The sequence below is a fragment of the Girardinichthys multiradiatus genome, chromosome 6, assembly GCF_021462225.1.
Source record: "Girardinichthys multiradiatus isolate DD_20200921_A chromosome 6, DD_fGirMul_XY1, whole genome shotgun sequence".
In the NCBI taxonomy this organism is placed as follows: Eukaryota; Metazoa; Chordata; class Actinopteri; order Cyprinodontiformes; family Goodeidae; genus Girardinichthys; species Girardinichthys multiradiatus.
Window position 1 is genome coordinate 34,859,232 of NC_061799.1, and position 19,543 is coordinate 34,878,774.

General features: G+C 41.1%; 2 protein-coding genes across 2 annotated transcripts; one reads left to right on the plus strand and one right to left on the minus strand.

The window, feature by feature from the left end:
* Nucleotides 1-7,497: 7,497 nt before the first annotated feature.
* LOC124869564 (gamma-crystallin N-A-like) lies at nt 7,498-9,936 on the minus strand. The gene is made up of 4 exons (XM_047367496.1): nt 9,485-9,936; nt 9,060-9,308; nt 8,569-8,714; nt 7,498-7,800 (listed from the first exon to the last, which is right to left on the minus strand). The coding sequence occupies exons 1-4, from the start codon at nt 9,503-9,505 to the stop codon at nt 7,665-7,667; spliced, it is 552 nt and encodes a 183-aa protein (XP_047223452.1). The 5' UTR covers nt 9,506-9,936; the 3' UTR covers nt 7,498-7,664.
* Nucleotides 9,937-16,163: 6,227 nt separating this feature from the next.
* ly97.3 (lymphocyte antigen 97, tandem duplicate 3) lies at nt 16,164-18,718 on the plus strand. The gene is made up of 4 exons (XM_047367497.1): nt 16,164-16,249; nt 16,482-16,551; nt 18,067-18,189; nt 18,465-18,718. The coding sequence occupies exons 2-4, from the start codon at nt 16,503-16,505 to the stop codon at nt 18,578-18,580; spliced, it is 288 nt and encodes a 95-aa protein (XP_047223453.1). The 5' UTR covers nt 16,164-16,249; nt 16,482-16,502; the 3' UTR covers nt 18,581-18,718.
* Nucleotides 18,719-19,543: the final 825 nt, after the last annotated feature.

Here is a 19,543-nt window from a genome sequence, read left to right on the forward strand (position 1 = left end):
GAACACTATCCCTTTTCAAAAAACACATAAACACAGGAAACACATCGCAAAATTCTATGATTGTATTTCAAACTCATATGTAGACATGTGGCAAGCAACCAAATCTTTGTTCTTGATAAACATTTTTTAATACTTATTATATGGATTTAACTTTCTAGTGAAAACAGATTAAAATCAAAGCTGTTACCTTCAGTTTTTAGCAAGTGTTTGATTTTTAAATGGCTAATGTTTAATCAGCATGTAATGCAAAACAAAACAGCATGAAAAAGTACTCAGATCCACAAAAGTGATAAAATACCTCCTTAATTCAAAATTTTGTGTGTGTTCCCTGAAATGACCCCTGCAAAATGGGCATACTATCAGGGCAAATGTGGGATATCAACTGAATTTGATAGTGCCCTAATAGTGTGTCATTAATAAGTAATGTGACAACCAACCCTGGTTTATCCTAATATATAAAATTTAGTAAACTCAGCCTATTTTGAAAAAAAAAAAAAACAGGGTAACATTAAATCCAACATACATTATAGTTTCACTCAGAATAACAAAAAAAAAACAACATAAATATTTAATGTTGTTTTGCAAATATAAATGTTTAAGTTTACAGCTTCTTGTTGGTGACATTCAATAAATATGTCACAGGTTGTGGATTAGACTAAATCTTGAGGGTGTTTTTCTGTCTGAATGATCTTTTATGCATAAGTGGCATAGCTATAAATAGCTGCCCCAGTTTGGAGTAACATGATACAATAAATGTTAATTAAAATGCATCCGTTCCATTTTCCCATTTCACCTCTACACAGTGTTAGATTGAAAAGTAAAACTGAACTATATTGTGGCTCTTGACATTGGAACATTGGAAACTTTTCTTATTTTAAAACAGAAATTGTGCGGCAGTAGTGATCCCAGTGTACAAATGTTCACCTTATTTTATAGTCTGTCAATTTTCACTGATTAATTTTACAGTCTCAAAAAATACAATCTTATTTACCATGGACAGTAACTGTTCATTAATCATTGCTGTTTCTAATCTACCACTGTTGTTCATATTATGGTTGCTAATACTGCCATTTAATCCGTTGTTATACATGTCTTTTTTCATATTCCACACCTCTCTATTATACCTTATGCTTGTTGCTCATTTGCAAAAAATAATCACTTTCTGTGCAAAATAGTTCAATAAAATGCTCAATAGTTCAGTTTATTGCACTACCAAGATGCTCATCATGGGCATGAATACCATGATAATATTAATAGTATTAATTCCATTTATGTAAGAACTGGGTACACATATTTATTTATTTTTTTGCCCACACTAGGTCAAAATTATACAAGCAGGCTCAGATATATTCTTTTAATCTTGTTGAATGTCCTCTTGCAATTTTAATGTCAACCACACTTTTTGTAACCATCAACCAGCTTTTGGCATAATTCTGGCTGCAGATTTGACCACTATCTTTAGTAGAATTTCCCTACTGTGGGACAATAAAGGATATTTCTTTTCTAAAAGACATGGTAGAGTTACAGTAGCTAAGAATTTCCCTTTTTGGCATAGCCCACAAATTTCTTGAAGGGTTGAGGTCAAAGCTTTGGAATTTGTATTCTAAAAGTTTAATATCACCTTGCCTTATCCAATCCAAAAGCAGTCTTCATCTGTGTTTTTGAATCTCTGTCCCGCTGAAGCATCCAAAAGAACAATGGTTCAGTCATCTAGCCCAAAGGGTCACCCTCATTTGAAAAGAAATGGATTAGGATGCCTAGTAACAACCCAAGAATCACAAACTCTCAAGTCTAAAACTGGACACTGCTGGAACACCAGTGTCACTAAGGTTAGTTTTACATATTTAGACAGTGAAAGGGACGGGACATGGCATACTGGACATTAAAGGGCACATTACACTGTTGAAGGGTGGATTAGCATGGCTGTCCTCTTCTAAAGTCTCCCTGCCAAGAGAAAACCTCTTTCAATATATTTCTCTGAAAAGTGTAATAGTTGAAGTTTTTTTCCCCTTGACTAATTAAATACCTCGTCTTATTATCCACCATTTACAAAGAATTTCTCAACTTTTATTAGAGCAAGTAATCAAGCTGTAGTCGTGTCAGAATTGACCCCTGTTATAATTAAGGGTCACAGAATGTAATTCTCTTCCTGACATTCATTTCACATATTTTCAAAATGAAGTTCCTTTGTGGTAAAAAAAATTAATAAAACCCATCCTCATATAAAATCAAAGATGACATTGTTAAAATCCCATTAGGGTGTTGCTCACACATCTTTTTTTTCTCTGTGACGTCTAGACTAATGGCGTTATTGTGATACTCAGTTTATTCAGCAAATGGCCTTGGAACAGTGTTAGTCATGGGTAATCGGCCCTAAACTAGTTCTGTTGAGTGTAATTCAAGACAAAGCATTTCCTCATTAGGCTATCAAGTATTGACCCTGTAACCTGATCGAGGCCATGAGCGAAACCTTGTAAAGATAGATGTTCTGTTTTCAGGACGGTTGGAAAAGAAGGCATATGAGTGCTAATTTAAGGTCCAGTGACCTTAATGACCAGGGTGTGACATTTGTAGAAAAAATCAATCATGCAGGAAATTATGCAGTGCTAACTCTATGTCATAAAATGCTTGTGGGAAATAATGTCTAATGTTTCTTGCCTCAGTTTGAACTTGTTAGTATGAACAAGACACCAATAAGATTGTGTTGACAATAGAAACTCAAATAAAGATTTTGGACTAAAAAAACAAATCTGTAAAATTGAAAGTGATAATAGTAAGAATAAAAACTGCAACACATGAAAAGGTTTCTCTAAATCTGTCCAAAGTGATCTGTCAGACACTAACATTTAATTCAAACCTGCCTTGAATAAGTAATGGTTCAGTAGTCAGATTGATTCATGTTGATATTTTTATGGAGTTTACCATAAAACCATTTTTACCAATGTTACAAACATAACAGGAGAACAGAATGTTTGTAAGAAGAAGTCCATTATGCATACGTCCCCCAAAAAGAATTGCAGTGCCTTGCAAAATGTTCCTTCATGTTGTGATTTTTTTACAATACAACCACAAAATGTTGCATATCTGTTAGGTGAGAGGAATATGAAACATTGTTTTAAAATGTTCAAAAACAGAAAAAAAATAGGAAGGGTTTAGTGTGTTAGTTTTCAACCCTCTTAACGCTAATACCCCTAAATAAAATCCAGTGCAAGCAATATACTAAGGTTTGAACATCTCACAGAGCAGTGTTCATCATCATTAATCATCATGTCTGCCAAGATATGTCCACCCACCTAAACAAGAGTTATCATGGACCAAGATCCAATGATAACTCTGGAATAGCTGAAGAGATCCACAGCTCAGATGTAAGAATATTAGTCATACACTACAAACCTGCACTTCAGAGCTGATATGAAAATGAATAGAGCTAAATGGACGGAACATATGGAGCCTTTCTAGTCATACCGACCACTCAAAACGCTGTTACCCTTGAGCAATTGTGTCCAAAGTCAATCATCAAGGGTCAGTGTCCTCTTTGATTTAGATGATGCCCTCCTTCAATCTAATGAAAGGCTCATTAGCAGGTCTCTGAAGAGTTATGTGAGATACTGAGGATGGATTTTATCCATTCAAATAAGCTGTGGTGGAGGAGGGACACATTTAAAAACCCTCAGGGATTTACCCGTTTATATTCACAAATATGCACACATTCATATACCGATACACAGATTAGGGTATACATGCCTTGCTCAAGGGCACGTGGTGGGGAGGAAACTGGAATCAAACCCACAACTTTCCGATTAGACGCCTACTCTTACCACTGAACCACAGCCAATAGGCTGCAAAAGACTTGAAACAGGGAGGAAAGTTCACCTTCCAGCAGGACAACAATCTTAAACATTGAGCCTTAGCTGGATGAAAGGGTTTAGATCAAAGAATAGTCTTGTGATAGAATAGATCAATGTTCAGACATTAATCTAATTGAGAATTTGTGTCTTGGAAATTAAGGTATAGATATGCTCTCAATTCAGTTTGAGCTTAATTGATTTACCAAAGAACAGACAAAAATGTCCCCATTTAAAGTGCAAAACTTGGAGTGAAAGCATAAAGTATTGACTCAGGGGGTGAATGCAAATGGCAGGTCAATTTTGATTCTGCTTTACAAATAAACACTAGTTTTTGTTGGTCTGTCATTTAAAACCCCAAGTACAATACACAGGAATTTGTGGGCGTAAAGCATCAAGATGAAAAAATAAAGTGCAACAAGTAATATACAAAGCATTGTATATGACTTATTATATTATTATCCATCAACAACATAAACAGAAATGTATCGTACGGTACCCAAAAGTAAACTATCTATTCATGTTAATCAGTGATTTTTTATTTCACAGTGCTCAAATTAATAAAAATACAGTCTCATCTGATACATTGATGGTATTACTGCAGTATCACAACAGAAAACAGGATGAAATGAGTTCCTTCATACTAGAGAAAATGCAGCTGTCTGTATGTCAATTTGGGCTGTCTGGCTTTTCTGCCTGATTTACAGAATTTGGCATCCTTACGCATTTTGACCTGTGTGGGAGTTATAAGTCTAAAATTAGATATAAATATATAGATCTATATCAGAGCTATAGCAACTAATAAGAAAAATGAATGCCACAATCTTCTATCAATGGATGTTCTACAGTTTGTTGTTCCCAAAGTTCGAACTGAAGGAGGGCAAGAAATCATTCCGGTTTTCAGCTCCCAATACAGTACTTAGACACTGAATGAGTTTGTGTGCAAATGTTTTACATAACCAATGTTTTCATGTAAATTGTATTTCTTTATTGTTTTTAGTAGTGTAACTGTGCTGCTGCCTTCTTTGCCAGGTCTCTCTTGTAAAAGAGATACTTTTATGTCAATGGAATTAAATTGTGTTAAATAAACGCAAAATAAAATAAAAAATAACAAATGTCTAAACAAGGTCTACATGTGGCCTTAGTGACACCAGCTCTATTGCTAAGTTGAAATGTATAAGCAAAGAAACCCTTCTGCCTTTAGAATTAAAAACAAAGTCTACATCTGTGTCTGCAGGGCCAAAACGTTCTGTAGGCCTGCTGTGGGGTTTGGAAGTTGGATAGCTCCTCATGGTGCTGAACACATTTAAAGGCAGTCAGCCAGTTGCCAATGGCTATTAGGTATCAAGAACGCATCATAATTCCTCAGTGGCATATAGTTACAGCAGAAAATTTGAGCCTCAGGTTTTAGCCACATTTCTTATTTTCCAGCTAATAATTGTATACCACTGCCACATTTTGAACCACCGTGGTGATTTTAAAGTCTGAGACAGCCTGAGGCAGTAAACACACCCGAGTTACTCCATCTTTATGTGTTGATTCCATATGTCCTGAATTCATTCAATCTCATCAGCCTGCACATATTTACCACATTTAGCCAAGATAAACACAAATTGTTTATTTAAATTGACACAGTGTCCTTGAAAGTGGAGTCAAAGTTTCTCAGTTGGACACGAATGCTCCATGTTTGAGTATTGAGGTGTAATGGGGGTCAGAGGTCGATGCGCCTTTGATGTCCCTCTGAGCTGGCAGCAGAGAGCTGAAAGGCTTTTTCCTTGTTAGGGAGTTGTCATTCAGCAGATTCGGAGATTTTGGCCCGCTGTGTGTAAACCCATGCCAATATGGCACTGAGCCGTCCATGTTAGGTCACTGTGATAAAGAGGCACAGCTGGGACTTAACAAGGGCATCTTTTCTACTTTAGTATTACATGCCCACTGTTGTTCGATGAATAAAAACTACACCAAATTTTGGGTTTAAAAAAACTGCCATGTATCTGAGTCCTTTACCTACATCATGAATATTTAAGTTTTATTTAAAAAAATGTTTCTGTATAAAACCAATAAATTACAGCCTCACAGTTCTATTATATTAAATAACCCTAAAGATTTACGTCTTTAACTGTTACCCTCAGTCACTGTTGAATGATACAGGGGATATGGCTCACTGCCCAGGGCAACATGACATGGGGAGGCATCACATACACGCCACATAAAACACCCAGATACCTACGTACCTACCTACCTACCTACCTACCTACCTACCTACCTACCTACCCTCATCCTGCAAAAGCATGTACTGAGGTAGGAAATAATTAGTTCTTACAGTGAGCATACTAAAAGCATTTGGGACTTACAGTGGCATGACTCTTATCTGACCACTAAATGTATATATACTATGCTAGAAATAGTCATTATTAAAAAGTTAAAATATTGTAAAGTCCATTTGTTTCAGTAACACAGTCATCTTCTACCGCTTCTTCCATAGTGGATCGTGGGGAAGCTGGTGCCTATCTTCAGCGGTCTATGGGCGGGAGGCGGGGTACACCCTAGACAGGTGTTTTAGTAACTCAATTTACTAAATGAAACACATTAAATATAGAATAATTACTCACAGATTGATATTTTCAGGTCTTTCATTATGTTAATTATGGTGATTTCCCACTTACAGCTAATAAAAACTTGAAATTTAAGATTTGAATATGACATCAAACAAATAAAAGAAACACTTTTTTTCATTAAAACTATTTTTAATGTCTGCTTAAAGGTTTTCATTTCCAAAAGGTACTTTTAATCTAATAAACGAGCTTAATTGGAATGCATATTCTAATTTGTTCAATATGACTATATTATATATTGATTGGTCAACTATGTAAGTGCACAAGCGAGAATCCTCATGAAAAACTGAAGCTACATGTCTGTTTTTTTAACCACAGCTTACAGTCTTTGCTTAACAAAATGAACAAAAAACAGAGAAATGAGCAGAGTACCCGGACTTTTGGTTCATAACAAAGTAAAAAAAAATCAAAGGGTGTGGAGAATTGTTGGGTTTCCATCTATGGATTTGTTTTCTGGCTTGGAATTTAATGCAGTAGACTCTTTATGTGTTTGTGTCAGTCTCCTTTGAGAGTCCCAAGGTGAGGGGCGCAGTAAAATAGATAAATGACACTAGATGGTAGCAGAGCTCCCTTGGGCAGGTGCACCGACACTGTTGACCTGTGCAATATCCCACTTTCACCTTTGATTTATTCCTTGCATGTGGAGTAAATGCATATTTCCCTATTTTTGCCTGATAACTCCCAAATGTTCATCTGTGTGGGTGTCAAAAGGCTTTATGTTTTAATTGAGAAATGTTTCTTTCAGATTATTAGGCTTGTTGTTAATTGTCTTTCTGAGCAACTGAAATCCATATATGTCTATTAATCTGTGCTCAGCATTGGTTTGAATATCTGTTATATTATTGCTCATATAACTTGTTAATGGATCCATTAGGATGAAGAAAAGGTAAAGGTTTTCTACTTATGGTTTACAATGGGAAGCAATTACCTGAATCATATGCCAAAAGCCATTTTCCACAATGAGATGTTACAGTTAACTATGACCTGCACACAGAGTGAGCTCCAAAAAGGGGAAAAAATAGCGAGAGTGAAAATAATACAGGATTACTATTTTATTTCAGCCTCTGAATAATATATAACAAAAATGCAACAGCATTAAATATTTTCCACTTGTTTTATTGTTCTACAGCTCCACAGTGTCAATCAGATACGGCCTGACAGTGTGGAATGTTTACTTCATCAGCAGTCGATTGTTGATATAGCTTTAGAAGTAGTTTGCCACCCTGCGAACAGACTGGATTGTGGGATTCTCTGCTTGCCACTCCTTGTGGCTGTAGAAGCTTCCTCTCTCCACAATGTACATGCGACCACGATAGTTTGGCTCCTCATACAACACCCAGCTGTTTGGAGAGTAAAGAAAGACAAACGCATATGTTTAATTCTGCAATGTAGCACAAACTCAGGTAATTTTTATACAATATAAGGTTTGTGTAGCCCAGGTGTATAACTGAAAATTAAAGATTTTCTGATGATGTTCATGCTTTTCCTGGACTATTTGTGGGAATACTTATAACTTAGTTATGATGGCAGAAAGAAGTGTATCAAATGCAAAATGGTACACATGAAAAACTCTTTTCTGGACTTGAATCAGATGGCCATTAATGTCTCGGCCAATGCTTGGAAGCTTCAACTTGCATGTCCTCCAAAGAGATGAATTTCTAAATTACTACATGTCATGCTAATAGCAGGATGAAATGACATTAAAATTTCATTAAAGCACAAAGATTTTAATCTAACCTTACATGTTGCATAAAGTCTCATGCTTTTCTCCATCAACTGAATGCAATGATTTTATTGATTGCTATATTAATTTATCAGAAAATATGATTGGGCCTGGAGCATTGTGATGTCATCAATCGACCATAACTGTGGAGCATTTAATTTTTTTACTAAGCATTCTAGGATTTTACCAATCATGACACTGACAGTGATAGTCTAAATGTGTCATTTATTGCTTTTAGACTCAGTTGGCATTAGTTTAGTGTCGAGAGCAAAGAATTGAAAGGGACACGATTATGTAGAGATTCATGACATTGTACGATATTGGAAAGTGGTAGAACCCGTGGTCATATTGAATGCGCATGGAAGAAAGGGATAAAGATACATACGCTCCATCTCCATAAACCTTGATGGAGTTCACACAGTTCTTGGTCAGACCTCGTGCTTGCAGAAATGGACAGTCACCACACAGCTCCACACACTGACCGGCAAAGTTGTCTCCCTCAAACAGCTCCAATCTGTAGTGCTCTCCATGCTGGGGAAATACACAGCAGAAGTGCATGCTCGCTAAGTCATATAAAAGCAAGGTTAGACTTTAACTTTCTGCAAATGACCAAGCCTGTTTTGTGACAGAAGCTACATCATGAATGCACCTACAGATGTGGATGATTTGAGAAAGTCTGTTTCTGCAGTGTTGGACAGGTCTGGAGCTCCTTCCATTAATGGTATTTTTGGCAACCTTTAATGTGTAAGGTTCTGCTATTTAATTAGACATTGATTTCTCTGTCAAACAAATGAGGCTGCATTTATGCCACTCTGTTTAACCAGCTGAATATTTCCCCGGCCCTGGGGTCTCTTTCAAACACAGACACAAACCCACCATCCTGATTGGTCGGCAGGAGCCCATGTGATCATTATGAGCATTCCAGCGCTGGAAATCAGGGTACTCTCCATGCTCCAGAATGTACTGCTGGCCCTTGAAGTCAGGATGGTCAAAGCAGACGAAGGCCCCACTCTCCACTCGGACAGAGTTGACCCTGTTCAAAAAGCCGCGGTCCTGAAAGTTGTCACAGTCACTGCAGAGCTCCAGCTTCCTGCCTGTGAAGCATTTTCCCTCGTAGAGCACAATCTGTTTCCCAAAACATTTAACAAGGAAAGTAAAATTTCTGCAAAAATTTAACTTTTCCATCTCACGCTTATGTAGAATGTCTTTCAATACATGTGTTTGACTGTGCAAATCAACAGGGTTAATTACAGTTGTTTGGGAAAGGTTTACTTCAGCTGCATCATGGCTGTGGTACTCACCTTTCCTGAGTACTGAGACATTTTCCACTGTTAAATTCATCCAAACTATTCACACAATTCAAGAGGAGAAAAATTTGGACTCTCAGATATATACGGCTGACAGAGAGAGTGCTGGTATCGCGAGGCAGACGCAACAAAAGCACAACAATGGAGGGGTTTAGTTGTTTTGCCAAATGGACAGTTTTCCTTACACGTGTCATTGCTGATATTGGAGTTTGCCCCCAGAGGAGGGCAAAACAATAGACTGGATGAGATTCTGCTTTGATTGGGCTTTGGAGTAATGTCGGATTTGTCGGGGGTTGCAGAGAAATATTTGGGAGACGTCCAAATGAGGGGGCATGAAAAAGAAAACAACTCAGGGGACCAAAGGTTAGAGGGCAGGGATAACTCCAACAATAGACAATCTTCTGACAAGCAGCACCAGTAATGCTCCCAAGGCAGTCTTGAACTATTTATTCAGCAGCCTGAATGTCTCCCTTGAAACCAGATAGCCCACCTGCTGTTTTCTCGGGATCTGTCTGTGTTGATGTTTCTCTTCCACTGATCCACAGAAGATTCTGCATAAATTTAGACTTTGACCCTGAAAATCTGGGTTACAGCCTCATAGTCACAACATCAAACACTACACGAGGGTTAAGGTAAGGGGTACCGGGGTGCAGGGCAGGTTTGGCAGCTTTGTATTGCTGTGTTCACCTGTATCCTCTCTTTCGAATGGGATGAGTGCTCTCTGGGGTCTGGGTCTGGTTTGGTTTGTGGGTTGTTGGGGACCATATATGTGTGCTTTCTACCTGTGTCACTTCAGAGGTTGCTCTGGCTGCTGTTTTGTGGTCTGTCTTCGTGGCATGACCGATCCTAAGGTTCTACTGTGTCTAGTAGACTGCTGTGGATGGGGTGGGGACCTGTCCAGACGTGGAGGGGCAGTTGCGGGTGGAATGTTGGTGGGGGCTTGGATGGGTTGTCTCTTAGACTTCTGCGTGGAACACGCTCTCCAGGTTTTGGATGGGATTGTTTAACGGGTATGTGGGTTTTCTAGGTGGACTGTTTTTCCGTTGGCTGTGATGGTTTGGCCTTTTATTTGGCTGTGGTTAATGGGAGTGTGGAGCGGTGTCTTTGTGGGAATACTGTGGGCTTGGTAGATTGCTTGTGGGGGCTTAGAGACTTGTCCACCTAGTTGCCTCTGCTGTGTCATCTGTGGTTTTGGGCCTGTTGGAGGGCTCTACCCCACTACATTTGCGACTATCTATACACTCTGTACCGACAACCTTTACTTCCCAAATCTATAAAAAAAACAAGCAGACATGGATGTTACTCCACATGGAAAATGATAAACTGCACACACACGATTTACTGCTTTCCTCTCCCACTTGTTCTTGTGACCTAATAATTGTTGCAGCTTGTCCCCCTTGCTGCGTGAAGCAGTTGTAGCCTATCTTGTCTGTAAATTTGTAATCTCAAATATTTGATTTTACTACTGTAAACTGCTGTCTGCTCATATGCTGTGGTTTTTATTAATGTCAGCTGATCAACTCAGCTCCTGTGGTGATCTTGACCCTAATGCACAGAAAGACAGTTTTATAAAATCTACTTTGTCAAAACCTTGAGTGGAAATCAATCCTTTACCCAGCTGTGTAAGTCAGAAAATAGTTGTTCATGGCAAAAAAAAATCAAAATCAAAATCACACGCACTGCTGGGTAGTATCCTAATGTTTATGAGGTGTACATCAAAGATAAAAAACATTTCAGCTAGTTAGTAATATTAATAGAGTTACATTGCAACTGAACAACCAATGTGTTTTCTTTTAATTACATTCATTTCACACCATACTTTCATTGGTTGTGTACACCCAAATGGAAGATTAGTGGTCCAGGAATCTTTCTAGAAGGAGAGAGAGAGAGAGCACGCCATTAGAGGAGGTTCTAGGTTTACCGACAGAGGAGAGAGGTGCTAAATAATCCTGAATGGGATGGATTCTAATTGGACCAAGATGGTGGTTGTGCCTTTCCAGGGTTGTATATTCCAGACAGGGGGTTGTGTTAAGGGGGGCAGGCATTGGTGAGAATTGCAGGCTGACCTGAGGCGAGGTTTTGAAAGGAAAATAGCTGGAGAAAACCGGGACTCCAGGTAGGTACTTAAAGTTTGTCTTGGAGTTTCCCAAAGGAGTTCTGATCATCCGCAGAGAAAACTCAAGGTTGGACTAAGGAGCTCAAATCTAAACCACAAATAGACAAGGAATAAGCCACTGGAAATCAGGAAAAAAAAAAGTAAAAATAGATACTAAGGTTTACTACTAACAGAGATCTGCCAGATCCACTTCTAATGCCAGGCTGATGAGGAGATGAAGCTCGGGTGTTGAGGCTTCGCAGCAGATCTGCCTCACCCAGTTCAGGGGAGAGGAATAGCAGGAACAGCAGAAGAGGGGATAAGGAAAAACATCCATGCCCCAGGTGTGCATGTTTAAAAACATAAGATTTTTTTTTGTATTCTGTTGTGGCTTCTAGACCTCAATAATCTATACTTGCTGGGAAAAGGAGGGAAATCTTTGTAATTAAAAGGATTCATCTTGATTTACATCCTTTTCTTTAATAATGCTACATAATTTCGGTAACAGGACAGTATTTTTTTCTGACGTTGCCATGTTTTATAGTAGTTTATCTTTACTTCTGAGATTTTGTTGATTGTGCTGTAAAGAATAAGAAAATATTTAAACTCTTGAGTTTGACTCTGCTGATAACATTTAAATGTCAAAGATCAAAAGTTTCTCTCTTTTTATATTATGAAAACTACTAATGCATACATTCACGATTATAAACCTCACTTCTCTTGGGGACCCCTGCTGGTTTGTAGGCAGCAACCAGCTACTTATTTTGCTTATACCTCAGGTCTGGTTATGTACATCTGCTTTACATTTATTTCATTTTACTGCCATTTTTGCAAGCGAATAACACCATCTCCCTTATCAAGTCAAAGAAGGGCTCTTGGAATGGACCCAAATGTAGACAGGTAGGCAGAAGCAGCATGATGAGCAGAACAGTTTAATCAATATAAAGTGAAAGGCCACAGTTTGGTATGAGATGGCAGAAGCAGGCATGAACAAAGCAGTATAAACCAGCGAGGAGCAAGAATCTAAGGGTGTATATATGCAACAGCTGAGGCAGGGAGACGGATTGGAGCAGCACAGGTGGAATGAATGAAACTGATTACAAGATGACTATGGTAGGGAGTAGTAACTAAAACATGAATGAGAGATACAAGAAAACATTCTAACCAAAGGAAACTCTTACAAGTCTAACATAACATACACTAAAATGCACCAAGAACAGAATACAAGAATAAGGAATGAACTTTTAAAGCACCCCCTCCTTGAACCGCCACCTTAACGTGGTGGAGGGGTTTGAGTGCTCAAATGATCCTAGAGGCTATGTTGTCTGGGGCCTAAATGCCCCTAGTAGGGTCTCCCATGTCAAACAGGCTCTAGGTGACGGGTCAGACAAAGAGTGGTTCAAGAATCCCTCATGAAGAACAAAATATCGAGGCACGTGATGTCGCCCGGTACGGCGGAGCCGGGGTCCCACCCTGGAGCCAGGCCTGGGGTCGGGACTCGTCGGAGAGCACCTGGTGGCCGGGTTGCTCCTCGCGAGACCCGGCCGGGCCAAGCCAGAACGAGAGACACGAGGCCATCCCCCAGTGGGCCCACCACCTGCAAGGGGAACCGTGAGGGACCGGTGCAAAGAGGATTGGGTGGCGGACGAAGGTGGAGACCTCAGCGGCCCGATCCCCGGATGCTTAGGCTGGCTCTAGGGACGTGGAATGTCACCTCGCTGGGGGGGGAAGGAGCCTGAGCTTGTGTGGGAGTTCGAGAGATATCGACTAGAAATAGTCGGGCTCGCGTCCACGCACAGCGTGGGCTCTGGAACCCATCTCCTTGAGAGGGGTTGGACTCTCTTCTACTCTGGAGTGGCCCACGGGGAGAGGCGGTGGGCTGACGTGGGTTTGCTTGTTGCCCCCCAGCTCAGCCGTCTCATGTTGGGGTTTACCCCAGTGGATGAGAGGGTCGTATCCCTACGCCTTCGGGTTGGGGAGAGGTCTCTGACTATCATTTCAGCCTACGGGCCGAGTGGTAGTGCAGAATACCCGGCCTTCTTGGCGTCCCTGTCGGGGGTGCTGGATAGTGCCCCTCCCGGGGACTCCATTATTCTGCTGGGGGACTTCAACGCCCACGTGGGGAACGACAGTGACACCTGGAGTGGCGTGATTGGGAGGAATGGCCTCCCCGATCTGTATCCGAGTGGTGTTTTGTTATTGGATTTCTGTGCTAGTCACGGATTGTCCATAACGAACACCATGTTCAAACATAAGGGTGTCCATCAGTGCACTTGGCACCAGGACACCCTAGGCAGGAGGTCGATGATCGACTTTGTTGTTGTATCATCAGACCTTCGGCCGCATGTTTTGGACACTCGGGTGAAGAGAGGGGCTGAGCTGTCCACTGATCACCACCTGGTGGTGAGTTGGATCCCCTGGAGGAGGAGAAAGCCAGACAGACTTGGAAGGCCCAAGCGCATAGTGAGGGTCTGCTGGGAACGCCTGGCGGAGCCCTCGGCCAGGGATGTATTCAACTCCCACCTCCGGGAGAGCTTCGACCAGATCCCGGGGGATGTTGGAGACATAGAGTCCGAGTGGACCATGTTCTCCGCATCTATTGTCGATGCTGCTGCCCGTAGCTGCGGCCGTAAGGTCTGCGGTGCCTGTCGCGGCGGCAATCCCAGAACCCGGTGGTGGACACTGGCAGTAAGGGATGCTGTCAAGCTGAAGAAGGAGTCCTATCGGCTGTGGTTGGCTTGTGGGACTCCTGAGGCGGCTGACGGGTACCGTGAGGCCAAGCGTGCCGCGGCCCGGGCGGTGGTAGAGGCAAAAACTCGGGCCTGGGAGGAGTTCGGTGAGGCCATGGAGAAGGACTACCGGTTGGCCTCAAAGCGATTCTGGCAAACCGTCCGCACCGACCAGCTCTATACCCTCTACAGGGTGCTCGAGGGTTCATGGGAGTTTGCCCAACCGGTTCACATGTGTTTTGTGGACCTGGAGAAGGCATTCGACTGTGTCCCTCGTGATGCCCTGTGGGGGGTGCTCCAGGAGTATGGAATCGGGGGCCCTTTATTAGGGGCCATCCGGTCTCTGTACGAGCGGAGCAGGAGTTTGGTCCGCATTGCCGGCACTAAGTCGGACCTGTTCCCGGTGCATGTTGGACTCCGGCAGGGCTGCCCTTTGTCACCAGTCCTGTTCATAACTTTTATGGACAGGATTTCTAGACGCAACCAAGGGCCGGAGGGGGTCTGGTTTGGGGACCAGTGGATTTCGTCTCTTCTTTTTGCGGATGACGTGGTCCTGCTGGCCCCCTCTAGCCAAGACCTACAGCATGCGCTGTGGCGGTTCGCAGCCGAGTGTGAAGCGGCTGGGATGAGGATCACCTCCTCCAAGTCCGAGGCCATGGTACTCGACCGGAAAAGGGTGGCTTGTCCTCTTCAGGTTGGAGGGGAGTTCCTGCCTTAAGTGGAGGAGTTTAAGTATCTCGGGGTCTTGTTCACAAGTGAGGGAAGAATGGAGCGGGAGATCGACAGACGGATCGGTGCGGCTGCCGCAGTAATCGGGGCGCTGTGCCGGTCCGTTGTGGTGAAGAGAGAGCTGAGCCGAAAAGCAAAGCTCTCAATTTACCGGTCGGTCTACGTTCCTACCCTCACCTATGGCCATGAACTTTGGGTCATGACCGAAAGAACGAGATCCCGGATACAAGCAGCTGAAATGAGCTTCCTCCGTAGGGTGGCCGGGCACTCCCTTAGAGATAGGGTGAGGAGCTCGGCCATCCGGGAGGGGCTCGGAGTAGAGCCGCTGCTCCTCCACATCGAGAGGTGCCAGTTGAGGTGGCTCGGGCATCTATACCGGATGCCTCCTGGGCGCCTTCCTCGGGAGGTGTTCCAGGCACGTCCCACCAGGAGGAGGCCCAGGGGACGGCCCAGGACACGCTGGAGGGACTATGTCTCTCGGCTGGCCTGGGAACGTCTTGGGCCCCCCCTGGAGGAACTGGAGGAGGTGTCTGGAGAGAGGGACGTCTGGGCGTCTCTGCTGAGTCTGCTGCCCCCGCGACCCGGTCCCGGATAAGCGGAAGACGACGAGTACGAGTACTTTTAAAGCACCACCTGGAAAATTATAAACAGTAGGTAATACCTAACAACAGATGCTAAAAAACAAACCCATGAGGAAAACAAAACTCAAACACCTAAGAATCGTGGCAAATTATATATTTCAGTGTGTTACAAGGAAATCCAGGAAGAGAGTATAGCCCGGTCCTCCGTTCAGCTAAACCTTGATTTCAACATTTCTTCTGCAGATGTTTGTTTTAAAGCTAAAGGTGAACCAGCTCATCCGTGTCTGCCATAATCCACCCAAAGCAAATATGTAGTACATTTGATTTACATCACATACAGCTTATTAAAGCTTTATTATTTTAGTCCGAGATGAATGCATACATTGTCATCTGTGACAGCCTTATACTGAACTAGGAGTAGACTGCTCTAAAACAATGCATCGGAAAAACCTTGGACACAGTGTACTCAGGGTCAGTGAGGAGCTAAGCACACAGACTTAACAGAGATATTGTACCTAATGGGGCGTTACCATGACAGGACTGAGTATGGAGAAGTATAAAAAGAGGAAAGGTCACTGAACTCACCTTAGTCGTTGAAAGAAACTGAAGCAGACAAACCAGTGAGGTATGTAGATCAATTTGGATAAATACATGCATTTGAATATAAATGTTTAAATGTAAAACGGCTTTCAAACATCAATTTAAAACTCATTAGTTTGAACCTTGTAAAACAGAAATCTACTCACCTCTGACAAGAATTCACTGAGTTGTGTCTTTATTTGATTTAATTCATTTTTTTTTTTGTCATGAACAGATTTGAAACCACTGCTCATGTTATGTGTGTTTGTCTGGAACAGGCTGCAGTGCAGAGCAAAACCATGAAGTTGTTGGTCCTGATTTTAACCCTTACCCTGCTGTTCACAGCTGGTGAGTCTGTCACTGATTCTCTACTAGACAAACACAACTTCTGCTGCTGAGCTACAGGAAGACCTACCTGTTTGCAATAAATTACAGCATCAGCATACACAGCCTTGCATAAGGATTTACACTCCTTGAACTTTAACTTGAACCAAACTTTTCATGTTCTTCTAAAACCCTCATTTAATTTAACTGATATTTTAAGTGACAGACCAACAATTATTGCATAATTGTGAACTGGAAGGAAAATATTTTGCATTTTTCTATTTTTTTTTACAAAATAAATCTGAAAAGTGTGGCATGCAAATTTCTCCTGCCCTGTTTATTTCAATAGCCTAAACAAAAACTCGGTTTAATAAATTGCCCTTAGAACCCACCTTATTTTAATAATCTGCCTGTGTGTACTTGAGTCTTATTATAGATTCAGCAGCTCTGTGAAGGGCTCAGATGTTTCTTAGAGAACATTGTTGAATAAACAGCATCATGGAGACCAAGGAACACAGCAGATATGTCAGGGATACAGTTGTAGACAAGTTTAAAACAGCATTAGGATATAAATCAATATCCCAAGCTTTGAAAAACGTTTTAATCAACTATGTGATAATGGAAAAATTATGTCACAACTGTAAACAACTGTAAAACTCGACATAAATTTGTAGATCGAGCAAGAAGTGCATTAATCAGAGGAGAAGCCAGGAGGCCCAGGGTAAGTTTGGAGAAGCTTCACTGCTCTGGTGAGGTGAAGCTTTTCACAGGACAACTACAAATTACAAATCTGGTCAGATGAAACAAAAAATGTACTTTTCTATCTAAAGCAGAAAACACACCCTAAACGCACCATGCCCATTGTCACACATAGTGGTGGCAGTATCATGCTGTGGGGATGCTTTTCTTTAGCAGGAACAAAGAAGCTGATCAGAATTAATACGAAGATGGATGGAGCTTAATACTAGAAAACCTGTTAAAGACTGTAAAAGTCTTGGGGCAGAGGTGGAGTGGTTTAGATCAAAGCACATTCATGTGTTAGAACGGTCCAGTCAAAGTCCCGACCAAAATGTAATGCAGAACCCGTGACAAGCCTTGAAAATTGCGGTTCACAGATTTATCCAATCTGACTGAACTTGAGCTTGACTTTACAAAGAATGGGGAAAAATGTCAGTCTCTAGATGTGAAGAGTTGGTGGAGACATACCCCAAAAGACTTGCTGCGTTAATTGCAGCAAAGGGGGCTCTACTGAATGTTTTGTCAGGAGGATGAATACGTATCAATGCAAATCACAATTTTCACAATTTTGTTTGGACAAAGCATAGATTTATCCTGGTTGTAACAAAATGTGAGAAAGTTTAGTTGGTATAAACAGTCCTGCAAGACACTGTAAGTGTTTATTTTTTTTGACTTACTTTATTTGCTGGAATTATAACGTTTTGTTTCCAGGACGTATTTCATCTGAAAGCATCATCATTCATATTTAAATAAACACTTAAAAAACTGCCTGAAGTATCTGGTACTTGCTTCTGTTTTCAGGCGGTGCTCTAGACTGTCATCGCTGTGTTCCAAAACGGGCCGGAGGGACCTGTCAGCTCACAGTTGAGACTTGTAAGCCAAATAAGGATGCCTGTGTTGCAGCCAAGTTCCTCCGAGAACCATGTGAGTTTCTCAAAATAAGAAAACCAGTAAAAAGTCCTATCGCTACGCTATGCTCATGAACAACAGCAACCAAGCAGTTATAGACAGGTCATTTTAAGTATTTAATCTTCCTACACGTGTCCAGTTTTGCAAAGAAGCAGAAAACTACCGAAAACTTTGTTTTGTTGAATTTCTGGTTCTTTATTTCCCGCAATCTCTCAAACGTCACCTGTTAAAGTGAAGCAGGTTCTCCTTGCATTCTTAAACCAAATCTTTATTTTATTTTCTTTCCACAGTTGGCCGATTTCAGAGGTGCATTGCCCTCTCAGACTGCAAAATGCTGGAGATGAACGCCTACATAAACATAAAGTGCTGCACCGAAGACATGTGCAACACCTTTATTCCAAATTAAAGAAAAGAGGTCAGCTGAGCATCAAGGACCTAACCTTAAATGGGTTCTAAGGCTGAATGCAGCTCCGGTGGGCATTCAGTACTGTTTTTGAAAGTAGTATGCATCAACTGATAAATAAATTAGTATGGAGAAAAGAAATGAGCCTCCTACTATTGTTTCATTCTTATGTGAGCAAGCCTATGGAGCTTTTGTTTTCTTTTCAGTTTCAAAAGATGTATGCTTGTTTTTTTACACTTCCAATCAGAAAATTACATACATTCATCATCAGTTTTAATCTCCTAACATTTTTCAGATTTTACTAATTTGAAACGTATTTTGAGCTGTTTTTTTTTTTGCAGGATTAACTGCATACAAAAAGAAACCTGCGATTTTTAAAACACAGAACATGTTTTAGAAGTTTGGATTTATTTTGAAATGTTCTCAAATCCACTCATGATGAAGATTGAGGCTCAAATATTTACTTACTCCTCTATAATATTTGTATGAATGCCATGCTCTCTACCTGTTTATTTGGAGTCATCCTCTAAATATGACCACTTTTGTTTTTGCAGAGTTGGTAGAACTCATTAAAATGGGTTGTTTTCCTGACACAGACAGTGTTTATGCATAGTACAGCAGATTCTATTAGGGTTATGGTTGAAGCTTTGGTGAGGACCTTCAGGAAGTTAATGTAAGTCTTCCACGACTAGTTTTAGTGTGTGTTTGTCACACACTAAAAGGGAGATTAATTCCCTGCTGGAACACAAAATTGTGTCCAAGTTTCAACCACCTAATTCAAACGGTCACCCTCAGCTTAAAGTAAACTGGTTAGATAAATCAAAAACAACGAAGAAACCAGCTCGATTCAAGCCAATCATGAACAGTGAAGTATGTTTAAAATCAACAGACTGAAATTTGCAGCCACTTGCTTTTAAAACCGAATGTCTTCTAAAGAAAAGTTTAACGGAGCAGGAGATTAAGATT